At 39.9% G+C, this 26,170-nt stretch overlaps 1 protein-coding gene across 1 annotated transcript in view; it reads left to right on the top strand.

Moving 5' to 3' along the window:
- Positions 1-26,170, top strand: part of ABCB4 (ATP binding cassette subfamily B member 4) — a gene marked incomplete at both ends in the record, with an annotated part of 75,312 nt that overhangs the window by 772 nt on the left and 48,370 nt on the right. The window contains 10 exons of the mRNA XM_079711497.1: positions 3,526-3,580; positions 7,295-7,445; positions 13,136-13,193; positions 14,944-15,135; positions 16,488-16,659; positions 18,297-18,421; positions 20,968-21,139; positions 23,688-23,801; positions 24,860-24,970; positions 25,193-25,318. Of these exons, the coding sequence (XP_079567623.1) occupies positions 3,526-3,580; positions 7,295-7,445; positions 13,136-13,193; positions 14,944-15,135; positions 16,488-16,659; positions 18,297-18,421; positions 20,968-21,139; positions 23,688-23,801; positions 24,860-24,970; positions 25,193-25,318 (1,276 nt within the window). The remainder of the gene's footprint in view (positions 1-3,525; positions 3,581-7,294; positions 7,446-13,135; positions 13,194-14,943; positions 15,136-16,487; positions 16,660-18,296; positions 18,422-20,967; positions 21,140-23,687; positions 23,802-24,859; positions 24,971-25,192; positions 25,319-26,170) is intronic.

Here is a 26,170-nt window from a genome sequence, read left to right as displayed (position 1 = left end):
ATGGTGTCATTGTCCCGCTTTCACCGTGGGAATAGTGAATCACTTTCGCCTTCAGCCTCAGTTTATGAGGCGGCTGTGGTCTCCGAGTTCATGCCAAGCCACCCAGAACTAATTGACCTGTGTCATCCAGTGATCACCCCGAGGGACAAATTTTATCAGGTTCTGTAGTGTGTCCTCAAGCTGCAGGGGACCTGATTAGTCAACGGAAAACATGCCTATCTGGTGGCTCAACGGAGGCATTATGTTTGTCTGTTAACGTCTTCATACAGTGATCTTGCCTTATTCCTTCTACGTACCATGGTATTCATTCATAGACAATTTGGCGTGCCACATAAAATTGGTGTTATTTCTGCTAGAAAATAATTGATATTATTTCTACTAGAAAAATGTGGGTTTCGTCAGCTGACAGTTTAGACTGGGATTGACTGTGAATCTATAAATAGATGGCATTTTCTGGAAGAGGGCTATTTAGGTATTGCACTGGCTGAACATCTGATGAGTGTACAGAGGGGTTTTCCTGCAAAAGATGCAGAACCCGAGGAAGTTCTCAGAAGTGGAGCTCATGGCCTCGTGTTGGAAAGAAGACAGTTCAAAAGAGAAATACAAAAAGCTAAGAATAAGTTGAAACTGTAAGATTATGAAATTAAATGTAAGGAGACAATTTTTTTTTTTTTTTTGCGGTACGCGGGCCTCTCACTGTTGTGGCCTCTCCCATTGCGGAGCACAAGCTCCAGACGCACAGGCCCAGCGGCCATGGCTCACGGGCCCAGCCGCTCCACGGCATGCGGGATCCTCCCGGACCGGGGCACGAACCCACGTCCCCTGCATTGGCAGGCGGACCCTCAACCACTGCGCCAGCAGAGAAGCCCGAGACAAATTTTTATAAAAAGCAGACTAAAGCTTATACATTAAAGGAAGTTCAGCTCACTTCAGTTATCTGGGGCAAATTGAGAGTTAGTTACATGCTTGTTCCAATCATGCTGTTATTGCCTATGGCACATTCTTTTGAACGTATTTCATTGCAGATGTCTGTCCTTTGATTTTAGTGAATGTTCTAGATAATTTGGGATCGAGTCCTATGAGTAAAACTTTGTCACCTACCTGGACATTTAAGCTAAATAAATTCATCTTAGGTTTAAAAAAAAAGTCAGCTCTCCTAGAGTTTGCATTTATTGTATGGAAGATAGATATAAATAATACATATGCTGAATGTGTAAACTACAGCAAATGTTAGAAGGTAATGAATGCTATGGAAAAGCATTAATCAAGGCTAAAGAAATCAGGAGTGCAAAAAGGAAGTCGCTTGCAGTTTTAAGTAGGGTGGTTAAGGGCGGTCTTATTGAGAAGGCAGTATCTGAGCAAGAACTTGAAAGAAATGAGAGAGGTGCATAGCATCTGAGGGAGACCATTCCTGGCAGAGGTAGTAAAGGCCCTGCGATGGGAGCATGTCTGGAATGTTCACAGAACAGCGACAACAGAGACACCAGGGTGGCTGGAGCAGAGCAAGCAGCAGTGGGAACGGGCCCTGTGGTCAGAGAGGTGACAAGGAAACATCATGTGGGGCCCTAGAGGCGAGTGTAAGGATTTGGCTTTTACTCTGAGAAAAGTGGAAGCCATTGTAAGTCTTTGAGCAGAGGAGTAGCATGATACGAATTGAGAGTTTTTAAAAAATCTGCATTATTGAAGTCTAGTTGATTTACAATGTTGTGTTAATTTCTGCTGTACAGCAAAGTGATTCAGTTATGCATATATATGCATTCTTTTTTTATTCTTTTCCATTATGGTTTATCACGGGATATTGAATACAGTTCCCTGTGCTCTACAGTAGGACCTTGTTGTTTATCCATCCTATATGTAAGTGTTGGCGTCTGCTAACCGCAAACTCCCAATCCATCCCTCCCCCACAACCCTTGGCAACCACGTGACTTGAGTTTTTAAATGATGACTCTGACTGCTGTGTTGAGGAAAGACTAAAGTGGGCATAAGTGGAAGTGGAGAAACAAGGCAGGAGTTCTCCTGGCTATTGGGATAGCCATAAAATTGGTGAGCAGTGGTTGAATTCTAGATGTATTTTGAATGCAGGGTTGACAGGATTTCCTGACACCACTCCCTGTAATCATTCGGAAGGGTGGCCTTTACTAATTTTATTTTATTATGTATTTATTTAATATAAATTTTAAAATTTAATTTTATTTATTTTTGGCTGCGTTGGGTCTCCATTGCTGCGCGCGGGCTTTCTCTACTTGCGGCGAGCAGAGGCTACTCTTCGTTGCGGTGTGCAGGCTTCTCATCGCGGTGGCTTCTCTTGTTGCGGAGCATGGGCTCTAGGTGCATGGGCTTCAATAGTTGTGGCACACGGGCTTCAGTAGTTGTGGCTCGCGGGCTCTAGAGCTCAGGCTCAGTAGTTGTGGTGCACGGGCTTAGTTGCTCCGCGTCATGTGGGATCTTTCATGACCAGGGCTCAAACCCGTGTCCCCTGCGTTGGCAGGCAGATTCTTAACCACTGCGCCACCAGGGAAGTCCCGGCCTTTACTAACTTTAGATCAATATGTATGATTTTAGCAAGTGAAGGATTAATTGGTCTGGAGGACATTGTTAACATAGTCATCTTCCCTCTGGGAGTGAGCTCTGCAAGACAGGTGACCATCTCCTGGTTATCCAGAGATTCCTATAGTAACTTGGATGGTTGCCTTTGCACTTGGTGATTGCCTTGCAGTCGAAACTGGATAATTTCGACAATTTGTGGACATCACTATTTTATATTTGAAAGTATAATGTTGATACCCTGAGAAAACCATAATTCAAAAAGAGACATGTACCACAATGTTCACTGCCGCACTATTTACAATAGCCAGGACATGGAAGCAACCTAAGTGTCCATTGACAGATGAATGGATAAAGAAGATGTGGCACATATATACAATGGAGTATTACTCGGCCATAAAAGGAAACAAAATTGAGTTATTTGTAGTGAGGTGGGTGGACCTAGAGTCTGTCCTATAGAGTGAAGTAAGTCAGAAAGAGAAAAACAAATACTATATGCTAATGCATATATATGGAATCTTAAAAAAAAATGGTTCTGATGAACGTAGGGGCAGGACAGGAATAAAGACACAGATGTAGAGAATGGACTTGAAGACATGGGGGCGGGGGGGGAGAGGAGGCTGGGACAAAGTAATAGAGTAGCACTGACATATATACACTACCAGATGTAAAATAGATAGCTAGTGGGAAGCAGCAGCATAGCACAGGGAGATCAGCTCGGTGCTTTGTGACCACCTAGAGGGGTGGGATAGGGAGGGTGGGAGGGAGATGCAAGAGGGAGGAGATATGGGGATATATGTATGCATACAGCTGATTCACTTTGTTATACAGCAGAAAGTAACACAACATTATAAAGCAATTATACTCCAATAAAGATGTTAAATATATATATAATATTGAATATGATAACTACTCAAATTTATATTCAGTTGAAATATTTTGTAACAGTTTTTAAATTCAGTCAATTATATTTTTTTACAGCAAACAAGATAAGGAGAAAACGAAGAAAGTAAATTTGATTGGACCGTTAACATTGGTAAGCTGTGAAATATTAAATGTGAATAATTCCTGCCTTCATTTAAATTTGATGTCTTGGATCCATAGTTATAGCAGTAGTTTAAGACTGTCTACCGGCAGCAATAGGTTTTCCCTGCTGCACCTGTGCTGTCCTGGATTGGCTCATCGTAGTTAATGGCCCACATTCTCAATATGGATGATAAAAGAGGTAGGGTTAGGCTGGCCGTGAGAGCAGAGCTAACTGGTGTACTGGGAAATTGAAAATAGGACTTGTGTTCGTAGCAGCATACAAACCAACCAATTTCAGGAAAATGCATCTCAGCACTTGTTTCACAATAAAACCCAAATTTAGTTTAAAATAAGTTTGCATATAAAGAGATTGTTAACTACAGAAAATTGTAAATGATTAAGAAATTTATTATGTTCACATTGGCTTCCAGGAAAATTGATTAAATATGGAGTTACTATTACGGACTCAGATATGTTTACAACAAGTCTCAGTGGTTTTCTGCTGGTCCAAGGCAAGCCAGCATACTTTTGGAAGAAGTCGAATCTGTTTTTCATTTGTAATATGTCTTAGAGAGGGGACCCATGAAAGTGTTTGCCCACTGTTGGTGAATATGATGTGTTTCAAACTATGACGGCCATTTTTTGATAGCAGAGATGTTGGTATTAAGCGGCATGTCAGCTGAAACCTCCAACTTATTAAGTAAAGGATGAGAGGACACCAAAACATCCACACTCTGGAGCATTGCTGCATTCGTCTCATGTCGCCATAAAGCCCCTGTTCATTCTCTTCTCCCTTACGCTTGTGATGTTTTTGTTTAAAAGTCTCAGTAAGGGTAACATTTTTTCAATTTAGTACTTTAGAGAATAAATTGTCTGTGAAACTAAATCTGGTTTTAATGCATAGGTTTTATTTTTATTTATTTATTCATTTATTTTTATTTATTTTTGGCTGCGTTGGATCTTCGTTGCTGCGCATGGGCTTTCTCTAGTTGCTGCGAGTGGGGGCTACTTACTCTTCATTGGGGTGGCTTCTCTTGTTGTGGAGCACAGGCTCTAGGCGCGTGAGCTTCAGTACTTGTGACTCGCGGGCTCTAGAGCGCAGGCTCAGTAGTTGTGGTGCACAGGCTTATTTGCCCTGCGGCATGTGGGATCTTCCCGTGTCCCCTGCATTGGCAGGCAGATTCTTAACCATTACGCCACCAGGGAAATCCAGTGCACAAGTTTTAAATCTGCCTCCTAGAGAAAACAAAATGTCACTAACCTTAAAGTAGAAACAATCATTTGAATCTAAAAGTTTAACCTTAAGTTAAATTTAAGTGTAATCTTTTTCACCCTCTGAATAGATTTTTTTGCTGTTGTTCTGCTAGAGGTTCAGGACAAAACTGTGTTTTTTAATAGGAGTTAGAATGCATTCTTTTGTTGAAAAATCACTGAAAACAGATCTAGGTTTACTTAGGGTATATTGCTGTGAAATTCATGGAGTTTTAAATTGAAGCTTGGAGACAAAGTTTTATTTAATTAATATGAAAAACCTTTAAAATTGAGGTACAATTAACATATTACATGATATGAGTTTCAGATGTACCATGAAAAGCACTTAAAACATTCCTCAATTTCACATAAATATTCACTAAAGGAACGTTACATGACAACCTGCTCCTGTGCTTGAACTGTGGCCCATAGACCCGGGTGCTCTATCTCCCTTCCCCAGGAGCCATAAAACGAACCTTGGGGACACTGGTCCCTTTTGTAGCAGTTTTAGGGGGCCTTCCCCACTTGTCCTTGACTTTACCTGCTCCCCTTGTTCCATTCCAGGCCCCACCTGGCTTCTGACCCTTTGTCTCTTTCAGCACTCTTGCTTGCCCTATGTGCTTGATGATGGAATGTGGTCTCCCAGACTGAACCCTTGGAACTCTTTGAGAACAGTTTGCACACACACCCCTCACTCCCCACCTTGTGCTTTTGACCTCAGGGTGCCCCTGCATAGTGACCCAGTCTGACTCAGGCTGCACTCTCAGGGATCCCACTCCACCAAGCCTGACTCATCATCCATTCTCCTGATTACTGATCCTTGTCCCCCAAAGGGGGTGGGGTGAGGGAAATGGGCAGAAGGAAAGGTTAAAAAGACAGGAAAGATGCAAGGGACAGAGAGGAAGGTATAGAAACGGAAAACTTATAGACGGAAGATGTAGTCCAGAAGGCAGAGGAGGAAAGAAGAACAAAGAGAAAGCCATAGTTCAGTCAATCGGAAATGGTGAGAAAAAGTGAGAAATTGGAGAGGACTAACAAAGATGGTGGGGGACAAAGCATTTTGGAGTATTATGACACTGATTGGCTGGTTAGTTCTTGGGTGTTGTGCACTTCACTGTAACAACTGGTATCACCCCTCTCCTCTATAGGTGGTACTAAGTCCAAGATTGTTGGTGTGGCCCACCAGGCCTTTTAGACCTTTCTCTAGTGTTGTCTTCCTCGCTTTGTACTGTGCACTCAGGAATTCCACTGTGTGGAGTCACCTGAGCGCTCGTGTGGTTTCTAGTTCCCCTGCTGTTCTAAGCCTCAACATCCTCCACTTCCTCTGCACTCCCCATTTCTTCTTCAGCTAATTCCCCCTTACCTTTCAAGCTTCTACAATGAGCGTCATCTCCATGAGCAAGACTTCCCTAAAGCACACACTCAGGCACTCCTTAATGTTTGTTGCACTTCACTGTGGAGCTGCCTTCTAAAAGCTAACTTAAACCTCTTAAAGGGATCTTATCGTCAAAACCCAGAGGATCTGTTCCCCCCAACCCCTTTATAATTCTCCCTTTGAACTATTCTGCATGTCTTTCTTTTTAAATTTTTTTATTTATCTTTGGCTGCGTTGGGTCTTCGTTGCTGCGCACGGGCTTTCTCTAATTGTGGCGAGCGGGGGCTACTCTTTGTTGCAGTGCGCAGGCTTCTCAGTGTGGTGGCTTCCCTTGTTGCAGAGCACGGGCTTCAGTAGTTGTGGCGCATGGGCTTAGTTGCTCCGTGGCATGTGGGATCTTCCCAGACCGGGGCTTGAACCCATGTCCCCGACATTGGCAGGCAGATTCTTAACCACTATGCCACCAGGGAAGCCCTGAATGTCTTTTTAAAGGACATGTTATGTGTGTGTATGTAAATGATGTCTACCCCTAGCTGCTCTTAATTCACTACCTCAGGAGCTCTGGAAAATCAAACAATATTTCTTTTTTTTTTTTTTTTTCTCGATACGCGGGCCTCTCACTGTTGTGGCCTCTCCCGTTGCGGAGCACAGGCTCTGGACGCACAGGCTCAGGGGCCATGGCTCACGGGCCCAGCCGCTCCGCGGCATGTGGGATCTTCCCGGACTGGGGCACGAACCTGTGTCCTCTGCATCGGCAGGCGGACTCTCAACCACTGCGCCACCAGGGAAGCCCCCAAATAATATTTCTTAATGGAACCAAACCTTCGTCCCTTCTGATTATATTGCACTTATCCAAATAAGATAGTGATTAAATGGAGTTAGATTGATTTCCTCACAGAATCCGAAATAAATAGAATCATGAAATTAATCTGTCAGTGATTGGATTGAAATTCTTTCTTCCCTAATACCTTTATTTGCAACCGTTACAAAAGTAATGACATTAAATAAAAATCCGAAGAACATATCATTGTGAAAAAAGAGAAATCCTGTTACACAAGCTAAGTATTCTTATCTTTTCTTTTCTTTTTTCTTTTTTAGTTTCGATATTCTGATTGGCAGGATAAATTATTTATGTCCTTTGGCACTATCATGGCCATAACTCATGGGTCAGGTCTCCCCCTCATGATGATAGTATTTGGAGAAATGACTGACAGATTTGTTAATATTGGAGGAAACTTCTCCTTTCCAGGTAAGCATTTCTCTATTTAAAAAATATATATGTATTATACATATATATGTTTAACTGAGTGGAAGAATAGAAATTGATTTTTCTGTTCATCATCTGCTTGCTTCATGGTTCAGACATCTGGGTGACTCCAGATATCACAGAAGGGGTTGTAACATTCTCAGAAAACTTCCTCAAATACTCATTTAAATTTCAACCAATAGGTGTATGCTATTTGATTTTAAATATAGAATAAGGAAATACCCATCTCCAGAAAGTTTTGCATTTAAATAAAGTAAGGAAGTCAGTCTACGTGAGGACGGTGGAACTATAACAGAGTATGTCTGTGCAGCGTCCATCCCATTAGTGATTAATGATGAGCTTCAGAATACATCAGTTTGCGTGGTGGTACTTCTTAGCTATGCTCAGCTTGTAGGTCTGTTTCTGGTTTTGTTTTTTTATCTCCCCCCATCCTTTTTGCTAAAATTAGGCCCACTTTCTGTCTCTAAGTTTTGGATCAACGAGGTTGACTGTTACTTGATAGAATGCTAAAGACTGAATGGACTCGATGTGAGAATGATGTGCTTTGAAACTCACTCAAAGGACTATAATTACTGAAGAGCCAAAGGAGTCCCATACGTTAGTGTCATCTGTGTGAGAGGCGGTGTCAACAGCATTGGAGTGTGGTTTCAATGGACAAAGTTATTTTCATATTAGCCAGATTTAACATAGAAAGGAAGATGTTCATGCTTTCTATGAAGCATGATAGCTCAGTTCCTCCCAAGAGACCTGTGAGCACTAGGCTGGAGAAGACCGAGTGAAGCTTTACTGGCACACAGATGGTGGAATAGAAGGAAAACGACTGATAAAGGAAAGGCAGCTTTCATAGTAAAGATATCTGAGAAAAAGTGGACTCTATAATTTAGATGACACTCAGTAAGAGTTTTCAGTGTTCACGGATTGAGAACTACATATTTGGTTAGCATTGTAGGGCTTAATTGTAATTACCTAAGAGAACATGATTGCTTAATTTATACAACAGGAAAAAAAGCTGTACTTTACATAAATATTGATGAATATTAATGCCTTTTAGAAGTCTAGTAAAAGCATCCTTCAAAAGTTAAATCAATCTCCTACAAAAATAGTTTATTTCCTCTCCAGTACTATTGTCTCTGAGAAGAACCTCTTTATAATAAAAATAACACCAATAATAGTAACCTTTCATTGTGTGTATCATGTGCTAGGTCTTATTTCACTTAAGCCTCACAAGAACCGTCCCACAGAGTAGGTAATATTTTCTGTGACACATGAAGACACTGAGGCTTGTCCAAATTATACAGTATTAGGGCAGAATTCAAACCCAGGTCTTTCTGCTATCCCAGCCGTGCTCATGACCATATACATTATACTTCCAATGTAAATAACTTTCTCCTTTAAAAAAATATGTTTGGGAAAGTTTTAAATGGATGACTTGTTCTTGACCAGTGGCCAAAACTTCAACACAAACACCATAAAGGTAAAATTGGAGTACGATAGGATAGTTTAAAAAGCCTTCAAGGAAATGAGGAATTTTCTATTTGTTTTCCTTTTACTTCTTATAAGATCTATAGATCTATAAGATACACACACACACATACAGTAGGATGATGCCTATATTCGAACTCATCAATAAAAAATTGGTTTCAACTCAGGATTTTAAAAAATCAGATTAACGAATGAGTGGATAAACAAAATGTGCTATATACATACAAGGGAATATTATTCAGCCTTAATAAGGAAGTTTGGACACCTGCTACCACATGGTTGAACCTTGAGGACATTATGCTAAGTGAAAAAAGCCTGTCACAAAAAGACAATTATTGTATTATTCCACTTATATGAGGTGTATATAGTAGCCAAATTCATAGAAACAGAAAGTAAGATAGTGGTAGCAGGCTTGGGGGAGGAGAAAATGGGGAGTTGTTGTTTAATGGGCATAGTTTCAGTTGGGGGAAGATGAAAAATTTCTGGAGATTGATTGTACAACAGCTTGAATATATTTAATACTACTTAACTATACACTTAAAATGGTTAAGATGGTTTTGTGTATATTATCACAATTAAATTTTTTAAAAAATCTGATGCAGTGCTCTTATCACAGGAGAGTTGACATTTGGTTCGGTTTTATTCATCCTATTTTTGGTTTTGCTAACACCAGAGTAATTCCACAACTTTCTTATTTGGAACAGTTTGCTTATCTTTTCTGTGTTTCTAATTATGCAACCGTATCGCTTTGAAGCTGGAATGGCAGACAGGTGCCATGTACTGTGCCCAGGGCTAAATTCAAGGTCTCTCTGGGGACTGGCACGAGCAAGTCACTTCCAGACCTGTAATAGCTGGAGTGATAAACTCACCCGAGTTGCCAACTTAGTTTCAGTGGCCTCCAAATTAAATGACACTTGGTCCTCTACAGCCACATTTGTCATTAGGCATATTAGCTGTCTTGGAGGGTTTGGAATGGGAAGTCCCTCAAATGTTATTAATTCCAATGTCCACTCTTTAGTAGTGTGTACAAATAATATTCCCGTGCCTCTTTGGAGAAGACGAAGTTGTTATATTTCATACTCAGAGAGCTCATTGGTATGTTTACATTTGTAGAGTTTAGCAAAAATCCTGGGGATTGAGAGTAGATAGAGTATTCAGCTGTACTTGGCTGAGCTCGCTAGCTCATCTCATAGAGATGATGTTTATTTAGAGTCTATTCTTTAGAATCGCTGGATTCTTGGCCAGCTAGACTAAATGGGAGCCAAATGAGAAGGGAATGTTAGAAGAAAAAAAGGTTTAATTACAAGAGGGCCTGACGGTGACTTACTGTGAACAGAGCCCATCCTTGTCAACAGAATAAAGGCTCCGTGACAAGGTTGTTCCCTCACAATGACTCAATTGCACAGAAACTATGCATAAAACATTCCTCATCCAAACCTTAAGAATGAAGTCATAGGAAACAGTTTTTCTGCAGAGTATTAGGAACCTGATATTTTATGCCAGGTCTACGTGACTGTAATAATGTAGGAGATTCTGTGGAGAAATCAATATACCCTGCGTGCCCTTGCGTTGCCACATAGATGAGAGGAAAAGGCAGTTTTGAGCCCCAGTTACCTTAGTTAATTACCCACACTGCCAAAGCTGCCTGGACATGCACCAACTCTGTCCTGTGCTGAGTGTTTCTATATAATAAAAGAAGTCCTGGGCAGAATCAAGGAAGGCAGACATTGATTTACTTTGAGACTCAAAGTGACCTTATGTAATGTCTCCCCATGTAATCCTTAAGGTATCCATTTATTATTTAGGCCCCTACCAGCTTATGACTTTGGGCAAATTACTTAACCTCTATAATCCCTACTGTTCTCACCTTTGAAAGGTAGACTTACTGATAGAATTCAATGAGACAATTTATGTCAAGTGTCTGGAGCATAAATATTGGGGGAAAACTAGCTGTAAGAACTTGGAAATGAAACAACCACTCTAAGATTCTGTTTCTCCATCTATAAAATGGATGAATTATATGGGAGCTCTCTAAAATGAATAGGCGGCTTCTAGAATTCCCCATTTCCTCATTATGGGAGGCCTTCAGGCGGACTAGAGTTCTCCATCCTGGAGCATTAGAATCAGCTGGGGACACTTTTTAGAATTATGATCTAGATTCAGCCAGAGGTTCTGATTCAGCTGGTCTTGGATGGAGCCTGGGCATCTATATTTTTTCACGCTCCCCACGGGATTCTAACAGGCAGACAGCATTGCGAAGCATTCAGCCACATAACTACTTAAAGACTGTTTAGGAGACTGAAGCCTAATAGGTTGCATCAGAGAAGACCAGGTCGAGGCCTTTCCCAGAACTAATTCCATGAGATTTCCAGGTCTAGAATTCCAGATTTCGTTCCATGACTCTTCCAGGAACGAGACGTCAACACATGTTTGCCTCACCTTTGTTGTCAGGCAGCAGAAACTCTTGGTTTCCTGAGGGCTTTGGGGCTCCTACGGTTACTAACCCAGAATTAGATTGCCATTCTTGGCCTGGGACTCTGAGAAAGGATCAGGTCAAACTTGGAATGTTTGTAGATTCTTATTTCCTAGGAGGGAGGGTCAATCTGAGTTGTAATATTGGTGTTGGAGGAGAGTAAAACTCATTTTAGGATTTCACCTGATTTCTACATTCAGGGGGAAAAAATAGCCAGGTACACATATATCTGCAGGTTTCCTGTGGTTTTGAACAATGGTTTCTACAAATACCACAGCTTTAGGATAGCTTGTCTGCCTCTAATTCGAAACACGGTTCCAATGTGGCATATCAAAGGTGTCAGATTTATAAACTCAGGAAGGAAATGAGCATGCAAAACTGAACGCCTAAGAACAGAAGTAAAAAACGGTCTGATTCCTCAAGGATCTAGTAACTGATAAAGAGCTAGCAGAAACACTTCACTATGAACATCCGTAGAAAGAATAATCCTGAGGGAAAAATTATGCCACTGTCAGGGTCACATGCCTGAAATAAATTTCTACCTTATTTTCCTTTGGAGGAAGATAAGAATGATAACACAGCACCCAGAAAACATGATCTAAGTCTAGAACAAAGACTAGTTTCTCTCCTAGCATCATGGTAAATGGGAAACGCCTACCCTGGTGTGTTTTCTCATCAATGCTGTGGTGACATTTTATCCTATTATTTTGTGAATGCAATAGATGTGGGCTGCTTTCTTTTTATTTTTTCACTTTGTGTTTTTGAAAAAGTGAAAATAAGTCATTACCACATGAATCAATCACTGTAGTATAGTGTCAGGAGCTGTATGGTATAGTGTTAGGACTCTCAGCCTACTTGCTAGCTGTGTGACTTTGGGTAAGTTACTTTATCTCCTTGTGCTTCAGTTTCTTCATCTGTAAAATGGGAATTTATGAAATAGTCCTGCCTCATAGAGTTGCTGTGAAACTTAAATGAAGTAATGCATGTAAAGTGTTCAGAACAATGCCTGGCATATAATAAATGCTCAATAAATCCTAGCTATTACGAAAACGTGTAAACCAGAAAAGGCACATGGACATTTTTATCAAATTAGTTCAAATTAAAAGACAATTTCCTTCCAGTTAATACTGCTTTAAAAATACCAAAATACAGGACTGCTGATAACCAGGACAGGGAATGCAGGATGGTGACTGATTGCCAGTGACCCACTGACTTGTCTTTGAGCAACTCAGCTATCTTTCTTTTCTTTAACTTTTCTTCCTTTGCAATGAATGTAATTCAGCCTTTCTATTACTTACGTCGTGAGGAAGCATGTAAGGGAAACACACACACATATAGTAAAGTAAAATCAAAAGAAGCAAGTATCTGGAAAGTGCTTTGCGCCTTAAGAAAAAAAGTGCCCCTTAAATCTTGTGTTTTCTATGTGGACCATTTCTTTTTTCCTCCTCTGCCTTCTGTATGCCCTTCATCAGCTCCTCTCTGCTGCCTTAGGAAGCTGCTTTGCTTAAAGGCCCAAGACCTCTAGGAAGGGGGCTGAACATGGGAGGGCTTAACTTCCCCCAACTGGACCCTAAATGCACCTAAACCCTTGGGCCCTTTACATGAGTCAAATGAAAAGAGTGACTTGAGAGTGAAAAGGAAAGAGAAAAAAGATTTTTAAAGCCTGGCAGTGCCTTTCAAAAATGTCTTATTTTTGTTTTGTTTTGTTTTTATTTAGTGAATTTTTCCTTGTTAATGCTAAATCCAGCCAGAATTCTGGAAGAAGAAATGACTAGGTAATTGGCTAATATATGTATATATACATATGTACTTCTTTATGGTGTACTTTTAAAAACAGTTTATTTGAAAATAATTTCAAACTTACGAATAGTTTTAAGAATGTACGAAGAGTCCCTATATACGCTTTACCTTTCGTTAGACTCTTTAACCTATTGTTTTCATTTATTCCCCCTCCCCTGCCATTTAAATAAGCTGCGCAGAGTATGACCCTTTACTCATAAATTCTTCAGCATGGTTCCTAAGAATAGGACATTCTCTTTACAACCATAGTACAGTTATCAACCTCAGTACATTTAATATTGATACAATACTTTAATCCAGTCTACCATCTGTATTCCAATTTGGTCCGTTGATCCAGTAATGTCATTTATGGCGTTTTTCCCCTCATTCAGCCTTCTTCGTAGAAATCCCAAAAGCCTGTCACATAACGTTTGTATGTTTCCTTATCAATTAATGCTGCTGACGTAAATGAGTACTGTCTGTTTGCCATAGCAGGCCTGAAAGGCTTCTATCTGGAAACAGTTTGTAAAATGATGTAGAAAATATATTTGAGAGTATTGAAATTGAATTTATTACTTTTAAAGATAGTAACTTTGGGGACTTCCCTCATGGTCCTGTGGTTAAGACTCTGCACTTCCAATGCAGGGGGCACAATTTCCATCCCTGGTAGAGGAACTAAGATGCCACATGCTGCGGGGCATGCCCAAAAAAATAAAAATAAAAATAAATTAATTAAATTAAAAAAAATAAAGATACTAATTTTCCTCTAATTTAGTTAAGACTTAACTCCAAATTGGTTTCAATTCATGACAATTTAGCTTTCTTTCTTTCTTTTTTTTTTTTTTGTGGTACGTGGGCCTCTCACTGTTGCGGCCTCTCCGGTTGCAGAGCACAGGCTCCAGATGCGCAGGCTCAGCGGCCATGGCTCACAGGCCCAGCCGCTCCGTGGCATGTGGGATCTTCCCGGACCGGGGCACGAACCCGTGTCCCTTACATCAGCAGGCGGACTCTCAACCACTGCGCCACCAGGGAAGCCCGCGTTCTATCTTTAAAACACCTTTCAACTTCTGCCAATTAGGAAGAGGGTTTTTTGTCCTTTGTGTAAACAATACGGGAAAACTTATACTAAGAACCATTTTGCATGCTCAGTCTGTTTAGTCCTGTATTTGCAATGTGGTACACTTTTTAAGTACAGTAAGATATGCAAGTCTAGAATATGAATTGTGAGAGAGTCAAATTGTGTTTAAAACTGTCAATATCCGTTGAAAAATGGTTCATGAACACCATTATACTTTTGCAGTTAACCACAAAAATTTATTTTACCTTTGCCTGATAATTCAAGTGGATAGATTTGCCATTATCCTCTTATAATTTTTTTTTTTTTTTTTTGCGGTACCCGGGCCTCTCACTGCTGTGGCCTCTCCCGTTACGGAGCACAGGCTCCGGACGTGCAGGCTCAGCGGCCATGGCTCACGGGCCCAGCCGCTCCGTGGCATGTGGGATCTTCCCGGACCGGAGCACGAACCCGCGTCCCCTGAATCGGCAGGCGGACTCTCAACCACTGCGCCACCAGGGAAGCCTTATCCTCTTATAATTTAAGAAAAGAGAAAAAAATTAATGTGTTTGTTACAGTGTCCTACACGGTCTTTGCGATCTGTCTGTAAATTTACTAATTTCCGGTTCTGAATATTTCTCCCCAAAGAGATAAAGACTATATTTAAAAGAAACTTTTGAATTATTTTCCAGGTATGCATATTATTATTCCGGATTAGGTGCTGGAGTTCTTGTTGCTGCCTATATTCAAGTTTCATTTTGGACTTTGGCAGCTGGCCGACAGATTAAGAAAATTAGGCAAGAGTTTTTTCATGCTATTCTACGACAGGAAATAGGCTGGTTTGACATCAATGACACCACTGAACTCAATACTCGGCTAACAGAGTAAGTATATTGTTAACACCACACTTTCATAAAGAAATTAACTGCTAAGTATGTGAAAATTTGTCAAAGGAAGATTTTAAATGAAAATAATTTTTTTTCCTAGATTAAGCATTTGGTGCATATTGGGAATAGATCATCTGATAGCCGTCTTTAGCAATTACAGCCTATGCTGCAGTGTATTTTCCTTATCCGTTAGCTTTTTTTGCCTTAGTTATGTAGTAGGCGTATTTGAAGAATGAGCTTACATCCTTTACTTGTTTATCTCTCATGTAGTTAAACAGATATTTATCACAGACCTGACAGATATTAAGATGACCCTCAAGATGGATGAATGAGTGAATGAATTCACAAAGAGAGTTGTCTTAGTACTTGTTGACTCTTCACTTATTCAACAAATATTTGAGGGCCTATTATGTGCCAAACAGTGTTCTAGATGTTTGTGATATACCAATGAATGAGACAAAGATCTCCATCCTATGGCTTCCCTGGTGGCGCAGTGGTTGAGAGTCTGCCTGCCAATGTAGGAGACACGGGTTCGTGCCCCGGTCCGGGAAGATCCCACATGCCACGGAGCGGCTGGGCCCGTGAGCCATGGCTGCTGAGCCTGTGCGTCCGGAGCCTGTGCTCCGCAACGGGAGAGGCCACAACAGTGAGAGGCCCTTGTAATGCAACAAACAAACAAACAAACAAACAAACAAAAAAGGTCTCCATCCTCTTGTTGCTTACATTCCAGCAGGGGGACATAGATGATAAGCTTTTTCTGACTGGAGGTCCTGGCAAGAGGATAGTGAGCATATGAGGTCCAAGAGGAGGGAAGATCAGAGCATGTAGGGCCTGGCTGGCCTCAGCTTTGCCACTGGGCGTTTTTTTTTTTGGCGCCACCAGGGAAGCCCGCCACTGGGCATTTTTGATCTGAGGAGTAGCATGTTCAGATTTCCATTTTCAAAGGATCACACTGGCTGCTGTATTGAGAATAGAGTAGGTTGAAAATATCATCAAGGGTAGAAACAAGGAGCCCTTCCCTGTTCCTGTTGCAATGTCCTTCCTAGCTCCTGCTTTGAAACAGATTGACTCATACGTTCAAAATGCTAATGTTTCTCTAACGGGATTAACTAATTGAATAGCATCAACTTTTAATGATATTAACTTCTTAGAAGCATGAACTAATCCTGAATTTCTTCCTTTGTACGGTATTTAGGTGGGGAAAAATGTCATTCAAGAGGCTAAGACTGTGAAAGAGGCTTGCAGGAGTCTGAACGAGTGTTGCCTGTCTCTGTGTTTGTTAGATGTCTGCTTCACCTTTCTGACTGAAGACCTCCTGCCTGTAACCACTTAGGTGTGATCTTTTTTAGTGACATCTCCAAAATCAGTGAAGGAATTGGTGACAAGGTTGGAATGTTCTTTCAAGCAATAGCCACGTTTTTTGCAGGATTCATAGTGGGGTTTCTCAGAGGATGGAAGCTCACCCTTGTGATAATGGCCATCAGCCCTATCCTGGGACTCTCTACAGCTGTTTGGGCAAAGGTATGTGAGATGTGGGCATTTCCATGTGTGTTAACCCCCGCAGACAGAGTTATTTTCAATATGCAGGATTCTGGTACTTGTGCAGATCCATGTTAAATGTCATTTGAAACCATATCCATGGTTTCAGTTTAAAATTTAGGAGCATATTGTTAATCTGGTGCTCTAATAAGGAAGATTGTTTTTAATGTGATGCAAAATGTCACAGTTATTACCTTAGTTACATTTTGTTTTTGGAACTGTTACTACTTTAGGTAAATCTTCTGGCATACTAATTTAAATTACATAAATGGTCATGTCCTTATTTCAGGAAACATAATTTAAAAATATGACATTCCTTCAAACTATTGCATGAATATAAAACATTTAAATAAGTTTAGATTTGTCCTATGTATTTTTAATTGTTACCTGTGACAGTTAAATGGCACTCTGACAATTTTGCCTTGCAGTAAAATCCACAAAACCTGTTCTATTTCAACCAACACTCCAGAGTTGAGAAACTTCACTGGCAATTTTTGCTCATTCTGGGATTGATGATTTACTTAGTAGACTCTGGCATCTCTTTTGTTTCGATTCTTCCTTTACTGTTCTCCTGCAACATCTTGTTTAGCCATCTTATCCAGTAGAATACCCGTGAGTAGGTCTGGAAGTATGGTTTTCAAAGTGATTAAAAATAGTGACATAAAAAAAAAAAGGATGGTGAATCCTTTTCAAGCAGTAAGGTTTTATTTTAGTTTATTTTGCAATTAACAGAGAACAAACAGTAGTAGATACAGAACTGGACACTATTCCCAAAAACACTATCTAGAGAATTATGTGTGGATTTCCTTTTGCTGACTCTGTTACCGAATCAAGTCTGGCTGCTGCTCGCCGCTTAAAAAAAATAAATAATTGCAAAAGTTGGTAGAAAGGAAAGTTACTTTTAATCAGAATGCTGGCAGTCTGGGGAGATGGTGGACTTGGTGTCCCCCAAAAACCATCTCTGAAGATTCTGTTCAGTCACGAAAGCTTTTCAATGGAAAAGGGGAAGTAGCCTCAGTTAATTGTTGAGATAGGGGGTCAGAATCATCACCCTCCTCCACTGTGTGCAGGCTTGTGTGCAGGCTTGTTGACCTCTTGTGATCTTTCTTTAGATGTTACCTTGTTCACACAGTTTGTTCACGAGATTATTGAAGGGGAAGCTAGGGAAAAGATCTGGTCATCTGCTAATTACTTATTCTGCATTTCTACATCTTTGATCTATGGAAAGACCAACAAGTTAGGCAAAGTATTGTGTGATCAAAAGATCTGAAACATGTGCTAGGGCCGGAGATGAGTAGAGCATGGGGGTGCCTGGTTTAAGGTTAGTGACAAGACCAAGGGGCCTCCTGCAGAGAGCTCTTTCCTGCAAAGGGCGCTTTCCTGCCCAAAGCTGCTTAGGACTCCTCTTGGGGAGCATATCACCAGGGCGGATCAAATCCGCCCCTTGTAGGGAGTGGAAGCAGCCGTTGGATCGGGTACAGTGAGTGTGGTTTGCTTCCTGTCTACAATGTTTGATAAAGGACAGGGTTTGGGGAGAAAAAGTAAGTGAAAGAGTTGGTCAGACTGTCTTTTAACATTTTTCCCCATACAGAAGGCATGAATGTTTCTCTTTTTTCCAGATACTCTCAGCATTTAGTGACAAAGAACTAGCTGCATATGCAAAAGCAGGTGCTGTGGCAGAAGAGGCTCTGGGGGCCATCAGGACTGTGATAGCTTTTGGGGGCCAGAACAGAGAGCTGAAAAGGTCAGAAAGGTTCTTTGTCCACTAGTTCAAAGAACCCACTTTTACATTTTGTTACTTATTCTTTTGCGATATGTGTCTACTGCTTTCCTTTACCTAATATTAATCCCTCACCCACAAAATATAGGCACCCTTTACTGATGGCTAGAGTTTAACGTCAGACCTTACAGCAGAGTTCTGACCTTTTTATGTTCCACGGACTTCTTTGGCAGTCTGTTGTAAGCCCCACCCACAACTCTTTGAAAGAGAAATTCTCTGGAAATTCTCCAGCCTTAAAAGCAAAGGTTCCAGGGCTTCCCTGGTGGCACAGTGGTTGAGAATCCGCCTACCGATGCAGGGGACACGGGTTCGTGCCCCGGTCCGGGAAGATCCCACATGCTGTGGAGCGGCTGGGCCCGTGAGCCATGGCCACTGAGCCTGCGCGTCTGGAGCCTGTGCTCTGCAATGGGAGAGGCCACATCAGTGAGAGACCCGTGTATAGCAAAGAAAAAAAAAAAAAAAAAAAAGCAAAGGTTCCTTACTCCCCTCTCTTTCATTTTCTATTTTTCTGTTCCTTAAGCCCTCTTCAAAGCCAGCCTATGCCTGGTTCTCTAACTCTTCCTTTTTCTCTCTCACTGCTGCTTCCTGTACACAGTAGCCCACACACCTCAGGATGAGTGTAATCAGCGCCTCTCCATTAGCAGCAGTAAGCGAGCCGCCTCAGCGAAGGTAATTACAGCATGTCCACCACTGTCCCTGGAGCCCCGTGTCACGTTGGGGCTGACGTGCCCGCACCTTGCGGCCGGGCCACCTGGGACTAAGCACAGTGCTGGGCATGGCGAGCTGGCTGTCTCCTCAGGGACGCAGCTCAGATAAATGTATGCATCGTCCAACACTGAGGAAACAGCACTGGAGAGTAAGGTGCTTTAAGTAATTGAAAGACATAATTTTTGGTGGCAACGTACATTTTTAAAAAATGAACAAATTCTCAACATCTTATTTGGTTAAACGGAAAAAGATATGTTGTTTGTCTTTTGTTAGAAATAGAAACGCTCTGATGTATGTGGTATTTTCTCTAAAGTCTCATTGTATATCAGTGGATTTTTTTTTCTGATTTTAGGGAGCCAAAATCAAAATTTATAGACTCTTTGCATCTAGCATGGAAGGCTTAACTGAAATTGATGGAAAAAAATGTTGTTATTTGACAGAACCATTCTAGACATTTATACCTTTATGTCAAATCCTAGAAGGCAGTAATATGAATTTTAATTAATATTCAAAAATATGACAATAATAGAATGAGCGATATTTAGGAAGACATTAAATTCTAAAACAATAATAATAGGAATAGGAATTATCAGGTTTTGCCAACTCTATGCCAGCACTGTACTAACAACTTTCTATCATTATCTGTCAACCTTATAATTGTCTTGCAAGGTAGGCATTAGTAACTCCATTTTATAATGCCATTTACAGCAACATGGATGGACCTAGAGCTTATCATCCTAAGTGAAGTAAGCCAGACAGTGAAAGACAAACATCATATGATATCGATTTTATGTGGATTTAAAAAAAATGATACACGTGAACTTATTTACAAAAGAGAAAGAGACTCACAGACATAGAAAACAAACTTATGGTTACCAAAGGCAAAAGGGAGGGGAGGGATAAATTAGGAGTTTAGGAATAACATATACATACTACTATATATAAAATAGATAACCAACAAGGACCTACTGTATAGCACAGGGAACTATACTCAATATCTTGTAATAATCTATAAGGTAAAAGAATCTGAAAATATATATATATATGTATGTATAACTGAATCACTTTGCTGTACACCTGAAACTGACACAACATTGTAAATCAACTATACTTCAATTAAAAAAAGAGTAACTCCATTTTACAAGTGATGAAACTAAAATCTAGAAAAGTTGAGTAAGAGCCTGTATCCCATAAGTAGTGACCAGTTTATAACCTTGAACCCAGGCTTAACAGTTGAAGGTCAGCCTGATCAAAACCAAAACCAAACAAAAACCAAACCAAAGCAAAACAAAAAAGCAAAAGCCCAAGTATAAGTACACAAACATGTAAAATTCCTGTCCCTCACCCAATGGGGCTGTGGAAGGAGGGTTTTCTCTGGAGAAGACAAATTGGCCTGTGTTAAGAATCTGTTTTAAGAATCCCAAATAGTATTTAGATTTTGGCGTCATTCCTGGTTGGCTTGGTTTCTCTTCTTCCACCTTTACCTTGACTTGTGATCCTGGCCGTGAAGGGATGGTGAGGTTCTCCCAGGGATGGGAGTTCAATCCTGGAACAGCTATGGGAACATTGGTGGGACTGGTAGGGATCAAGGGAGATGGGTCCAGGCCAGTAAAGGAAAGGCTCAGATGGGTTCTAGTCCTGGCCAATCCTGAATTGGTTGAGTTCCCAGGAAGCTGGGTCTCACCAGGGGTTTCTTACTTTTATGGCTTTGTGCCTTAAACCTCCAACTATCAAGGAGGTGAATATGGCTCAGATTATGGATTGTTTTCTTATCATCATGTTTTCCCCTCATTTTCCGGTAGGTATCAGAAACATCTAGAAAATGCCAAAAAGATTGGAATTAAAAAAGCTATTTCGGCGAACATTTCTATGGGCATTGCCTTCCTGTTAATATATGCATCATATGCGTTGGCCTTCTGGTATGCATCCGCTCTAGTTATAGCAAAAGAATACACTGTTGGAAATGCAATGACAGTAAGTTGTTTTCCTGATATTTATGGAGAATCTGAAAATGTTGTTTATCCATCTACCTTTTCTTTCATTCTCCTCCTTTTTGAAGAATAAGCCATGGTTATAGGCTTTTTTCATTCTATAAATCTTTGCTCTGTCCTGTGGGCAGAGCTGACCTTCTAGAATACACAGGGCATAACATGTAGATAGACCAATTGAGAAACATATGGAGCATATAAATTAAAAAAAATGGAATGAATTTACGAATAAACAAATATGTATTGGCGCCATTCTCATTCTGCCTTTGAGTTTCATTATATAAGAAAGTAAACATTATTATACATAGGTCATACTATGAGAGAATGTTAAATTTACATGATATAAAACATCAACTAGGGGCTTCCCTGGTGGCGCAGTGGTTGAGAGTCCGCCTGCCGATGCAGGGGACGCGGGTTCGTGCCCCGGTCCGGGAGGATCCCACATGCCGCGGAGCGGCTGGGCCCGTGAGCCATGGCCGCTGAGCCTGCGCGTCCGGAGCCTGTGCTCCGCAACGGGAGGGGCCACGGCAGTGAGAGGCCCGCGTACCGCAGAGAAGAAAAAAAAAAAAAAAAGCTATCCAAATACAAGATGAAAACTTATTTTAGTTTCTTATTCTTTTACAAAATGAAAATAGCTTCATTTTTTAATTATAAATATGTATACTAGTTATACAAAGGATTAGAATAATTTTAAAAATTAGAAATTACTTAGAATTACTTATGATCTAATAATCCATATATACTTACTGATAACTTTTGGTGTATATCTTCCGGATTATTTTCTGCATGTGGATTTTTTTTCCTTTCAAAACTGGAATTGTATTATGCATACCTTTCTGTAAACGTTTTATAAACTATCAATGTATTGTGACCTTCTTTCCATGTCAGTGACAGTCAGGGCAACAGAACCATTCAACTAGCCATGTTTTATTTTATTTTGTTTTATTTTATTTTATTTATTATTATTTTTTTTGCAGTACGCGGGCCTCTCACTGTTGTGGCCCCTCCCGTTGTGGAGCACAGGCTCCGGACGCGCAGCCTCAGTGGCCATGGCTCACGGGCCCAGCCGCTCCGCGGCATGTGGGATCCTCCCGGATCAGGGCACGAACCCACGTCCCCTGCATTGGCAGGCGGACTCTCAACCACTGTGCCACCAGGGAAGCCCTCAACTAGCCATGTTTTAAAACCTGCACTTCCCTATCTTTCTAAACAGAGGACACGGAGCACTATTTGACCCCTTGATGATGTCTTAGGGACATTATGAAAATTTATCATTTCAAAATGTTCTTTAGGGTGGTACCTTCAGACTACATTGACGTTTTGAGGGCTGTTTGGCTGGATGAGCTTTCGTCATTGCTGAGTCTGTTTTTTCTCCTTTTGGTCTCCTCTCTGGTTGTCAGCTCGGAAGCTCTCCACCTCTCTTTACTTCCTCATTTGCCAAATTTTATGAAGAAAGGAGATTGAATCCTGACTACCATTCACCCTTTGTGATGAGTGTGCTCTCTCTGGCCTGGTCTCCCCGTTTGTAGTATGTAGACAGTGACTTCTCCCGAGTAGGGCTACAGAGTGATACCCGTGATGCAGGGAGCCCAGCGATGCCCTCTGCATAAAGACGGAGAACTCTAGTGCATTGACTTCATAGCATTGCTTTTGGTAGATACCGTTTTGCTCTCTTACTGGTCTTTCTCTGTATTGTAGATAGTGGATAGATATTTGAGAGATATTTGAGTTCTGGGTATGTGAAGTGTTACTGTTACTGTCTTCTGAGAAAAGACAAACTATAAGTGGCTGTTTCAGCATGCCCAGAGATAAAGGAGTAATTTCTCTTCATTTATGTTTTCTTCAGTTAACGTTTGTTGATAATCTGGATTCCTGAAGCTATAGTGTTGACTTTTCTATATCAATTTATTTTCCTAGTGAAAAAAATATAAAGGGAAATGTGTTAAGTTTGTGTGCTATTGTACAGAATAATTGTATATTAATCATTGCACACAGGTGTGATTTAGTGTTTTATAATGTGTGAACTATTACTTTTTATATTAAAAGTCTTACCAAAATATGTATTAATACATAACATAGTACTTTTTAAGGAAAATTTCATGGGGCCAAAATCTGTTGTATCCTGAACATTCTGTGTAATTCCATGCATAGTTAGAGAAAATCATATAGGACTGAAAAATAATACTGATGGAAAATGTTTTCCTCTGGTGGCAATAGCTTCAGAATCAAGGAAATAGGTTTGAAAAATCTTTCTGACTTTGTCTAATTCCCGGAGAAGAGCAACAGATAGTTTGGCAAGCTAGACAAAAAAAATATTTTTTTTCAAAAAAAATATTTTTGAGATTGAAGAAACCTGTTCATGCAATAAAATGCTATAGTAACCTTGTAAATTTTGCCTTTTGCCAGAAAAATTTTAAAGGGATAAACCGAATTGTGATCCTTTGGGTAGTGTATGTTCCAAACAAATCATATTTGAGATGATGGTGGACTCCAGAATAAGACTTATAACTTTTCCTTGTGTTCTTTTTGCTCAGGTCTTTTTCTCAATCATGATCGGAGCCTTCAGCATTGGACAGGCTGCTCCCTGTATTGATGCTTTTGCCAATGCAAGAGGAGCAGCATATGCGATCTTTGCTATTATTGATCATGTGAGTCATTTATTACTTTAATGCTGAAAAATTCTTTGAGGTCTGGCTAATTAAATCTGGCTTTTGGTTAAATGTTGTATGAAAATTTTGCCAAGTGAACAACCTCTCCTTAGTAATGAATGAAATCAAATGCCTCTTATTAATATTTCTGAAAGTTTATCTTTAAATAATCAAATAACACTGATCTCATTTTGGGGAAGTACATCTGCACTAGTGTGTTATTATTAGAGTTCAAAGCAAAGATGTTTGTCTTCCTAGTTTTCCTCCTTTTCTCTTTCATTTTGTAGCCAGACTAAGAATATTATGATTTGTATACAGGATGAGTGGATGGAAAAATTACTGGTGGGACCAAAATTGATAGTATGCTTTGCTGTGGGTTGCCCCCTGTTAAAAAAAAAAAAAAAAAGATCACTGCACATATGATATAATTTTGAATCAACTATATATATGCATAAGTTGTACTGACTGCAGTGAAATAAAGAAAATCATTTTGACATAAGTATGTCACTGCATTTACACAGAGAAAATGCAAACTAGGTAACTGAAATGTGATTGTTTAATCCAAGCAATTCCTATTTCATTAATCTAAGTCATGAGAAAATTGTTCAGCTTCGGCATATATACAAAATTTACATCATTCCTAAATAACTTGGCTCTAACCAACTGTTCAGTCTTCTCAACCCAGTCCATTATATTTGTTGTTTATGAATAAGCTAATTTTCACTAAATGCTGAAATACCTGGATATATCCATGATAGTATGTTTTTGTTATTGCAGCTGTAGGAATGTGCATGTTTGACCATTTAGAAAATTTATGAGGATATGCCAGAAACTTAAAGTGAAATATCCTAAGAAATGAAATGAATATATCCCTTATGTACTTTTCAAGAAAAACCTATTTTCTGAGAAGGAATATTTCCTTAAACACACAAACACACACTGTCTTCAACTTGAGATGCCATTCTGGGTCCTATTTTTGGAATTTGCTGAAGCATATTCCTTAAAAATGCAATTGTTTGTCCTATGATGGAATAGTCATTGAATTTTGTTTTATTTAGAATCCTAAAATTGACAGTTTTTCAGAGAGAGGACACAAACCAGATAACATCAAAGGGAATTTGGAGTTCAAAGATGTTCATTTCTGTTATCCAGCTCGACCTGATGTCAAGGTATTGTAAGTAATATTTATAGGAATTCCTAATTCAGACTGATTGTTTAATCATCTTAAAGAATCCGTAGTCTCTATTATTTTGATATGTATGTGCTTTTTTCCTTTTGAGATTATATTCCCTTATTTGGTACTTTTTTTCCAAATTTAAAATTGAATCAGATTACTCCCCTTTTAGGCTTTTGTTGTGAAGTGTGTTCTTTTTCTCTCTTTTCCCTCATAGATCTTAAAGGCCCTCAACTTGAAGGTAGAGAGTGGTCAGATGGTGGCCCTGGTTGGGAACAGCGGCTGTGGGAAAAGCACGGTGGTCCAGCTGATACAGAGGCTCTATGACCCCACAGAGGGCATGGTAAGTGGGAAGAGCCATGTTCTCCAAAGTGGGAAGCTGGATACCAATTAGCCCTTTGAAATTGTTTTGTTTTGTTGTTAACAAATTTGCACGTGAATCCAATTTTGGTAAAAAGACTATAGAATTGCAATGCATCTGGATAATGCATTCAAAACCTTGGGCTGTTTTAACAAAAGTATTCAAGATGATAAAAGCCAAAGAAGCTAGACAACACTCTCCTCTGTTCCAACTAAGCTTTTCATAACCCACTAAGTCACTGGAAAATAGTCATCCAAACCACTGGGAGGACTTACTAAGTTTGGTCAAAAATATTACATACAGCAATTATTAATAACCTTGTGTTCAGGATCACAAGAAATCTTAGGACAGTAATTAAATTCATCAAAGGCAGTTGAGTTTTCTTAAATGTTGGAATATCTGAAGGGGAAAGTGGGTCAGTCTCTAAGAAGCTTCTGGGGACATGGGGAACAGTAATGGCCTAGGGAATATTTTTTTGGCCTTTAAAAATTTTGTTATAAATTCTAACTTTTTTATATTTATTGGAGTATAGTTGATTTACAATGTTGTGTTAGTTTCAGGTGTACTGCAAAGCAGAATATATTTTCTGAGAAGTAGACATTCTCTTACATAATCACAAAACAATCATCAAAATCAGTAAATTTAATATTAATACAATACGAGCCCACAGTATATATTCAAATTTCCTCAATTGCACCAACTTTTGGACGTTGAGTTTACCTGACATTGAAATGTATTATAATTCAACAATAATGAAAACAGAAGTTTACAAGTTACAAAGAAAAACAAAAAAAACCTAAAAAGGCATTGAGATAGAACAGAGATTGCAGGAAT

This window comes from Hyperoodon ampullatus, assembly GCF_949752795.1.
Source record: "Hyperoodon ampullatus genome assembly, chromosome: 9".
NCBI lineage: Eukaryota > Metazoa > Chordata > Mammalia > Artiodactyla > Ziphiidae > Hyperoodon > Hyperoodon ampullatus.
The sequence above is the reverse complement of the archived record's forward strand: the minus strand, read 5'-3'. Positions and strand labels throughout refer to the sequence as shown.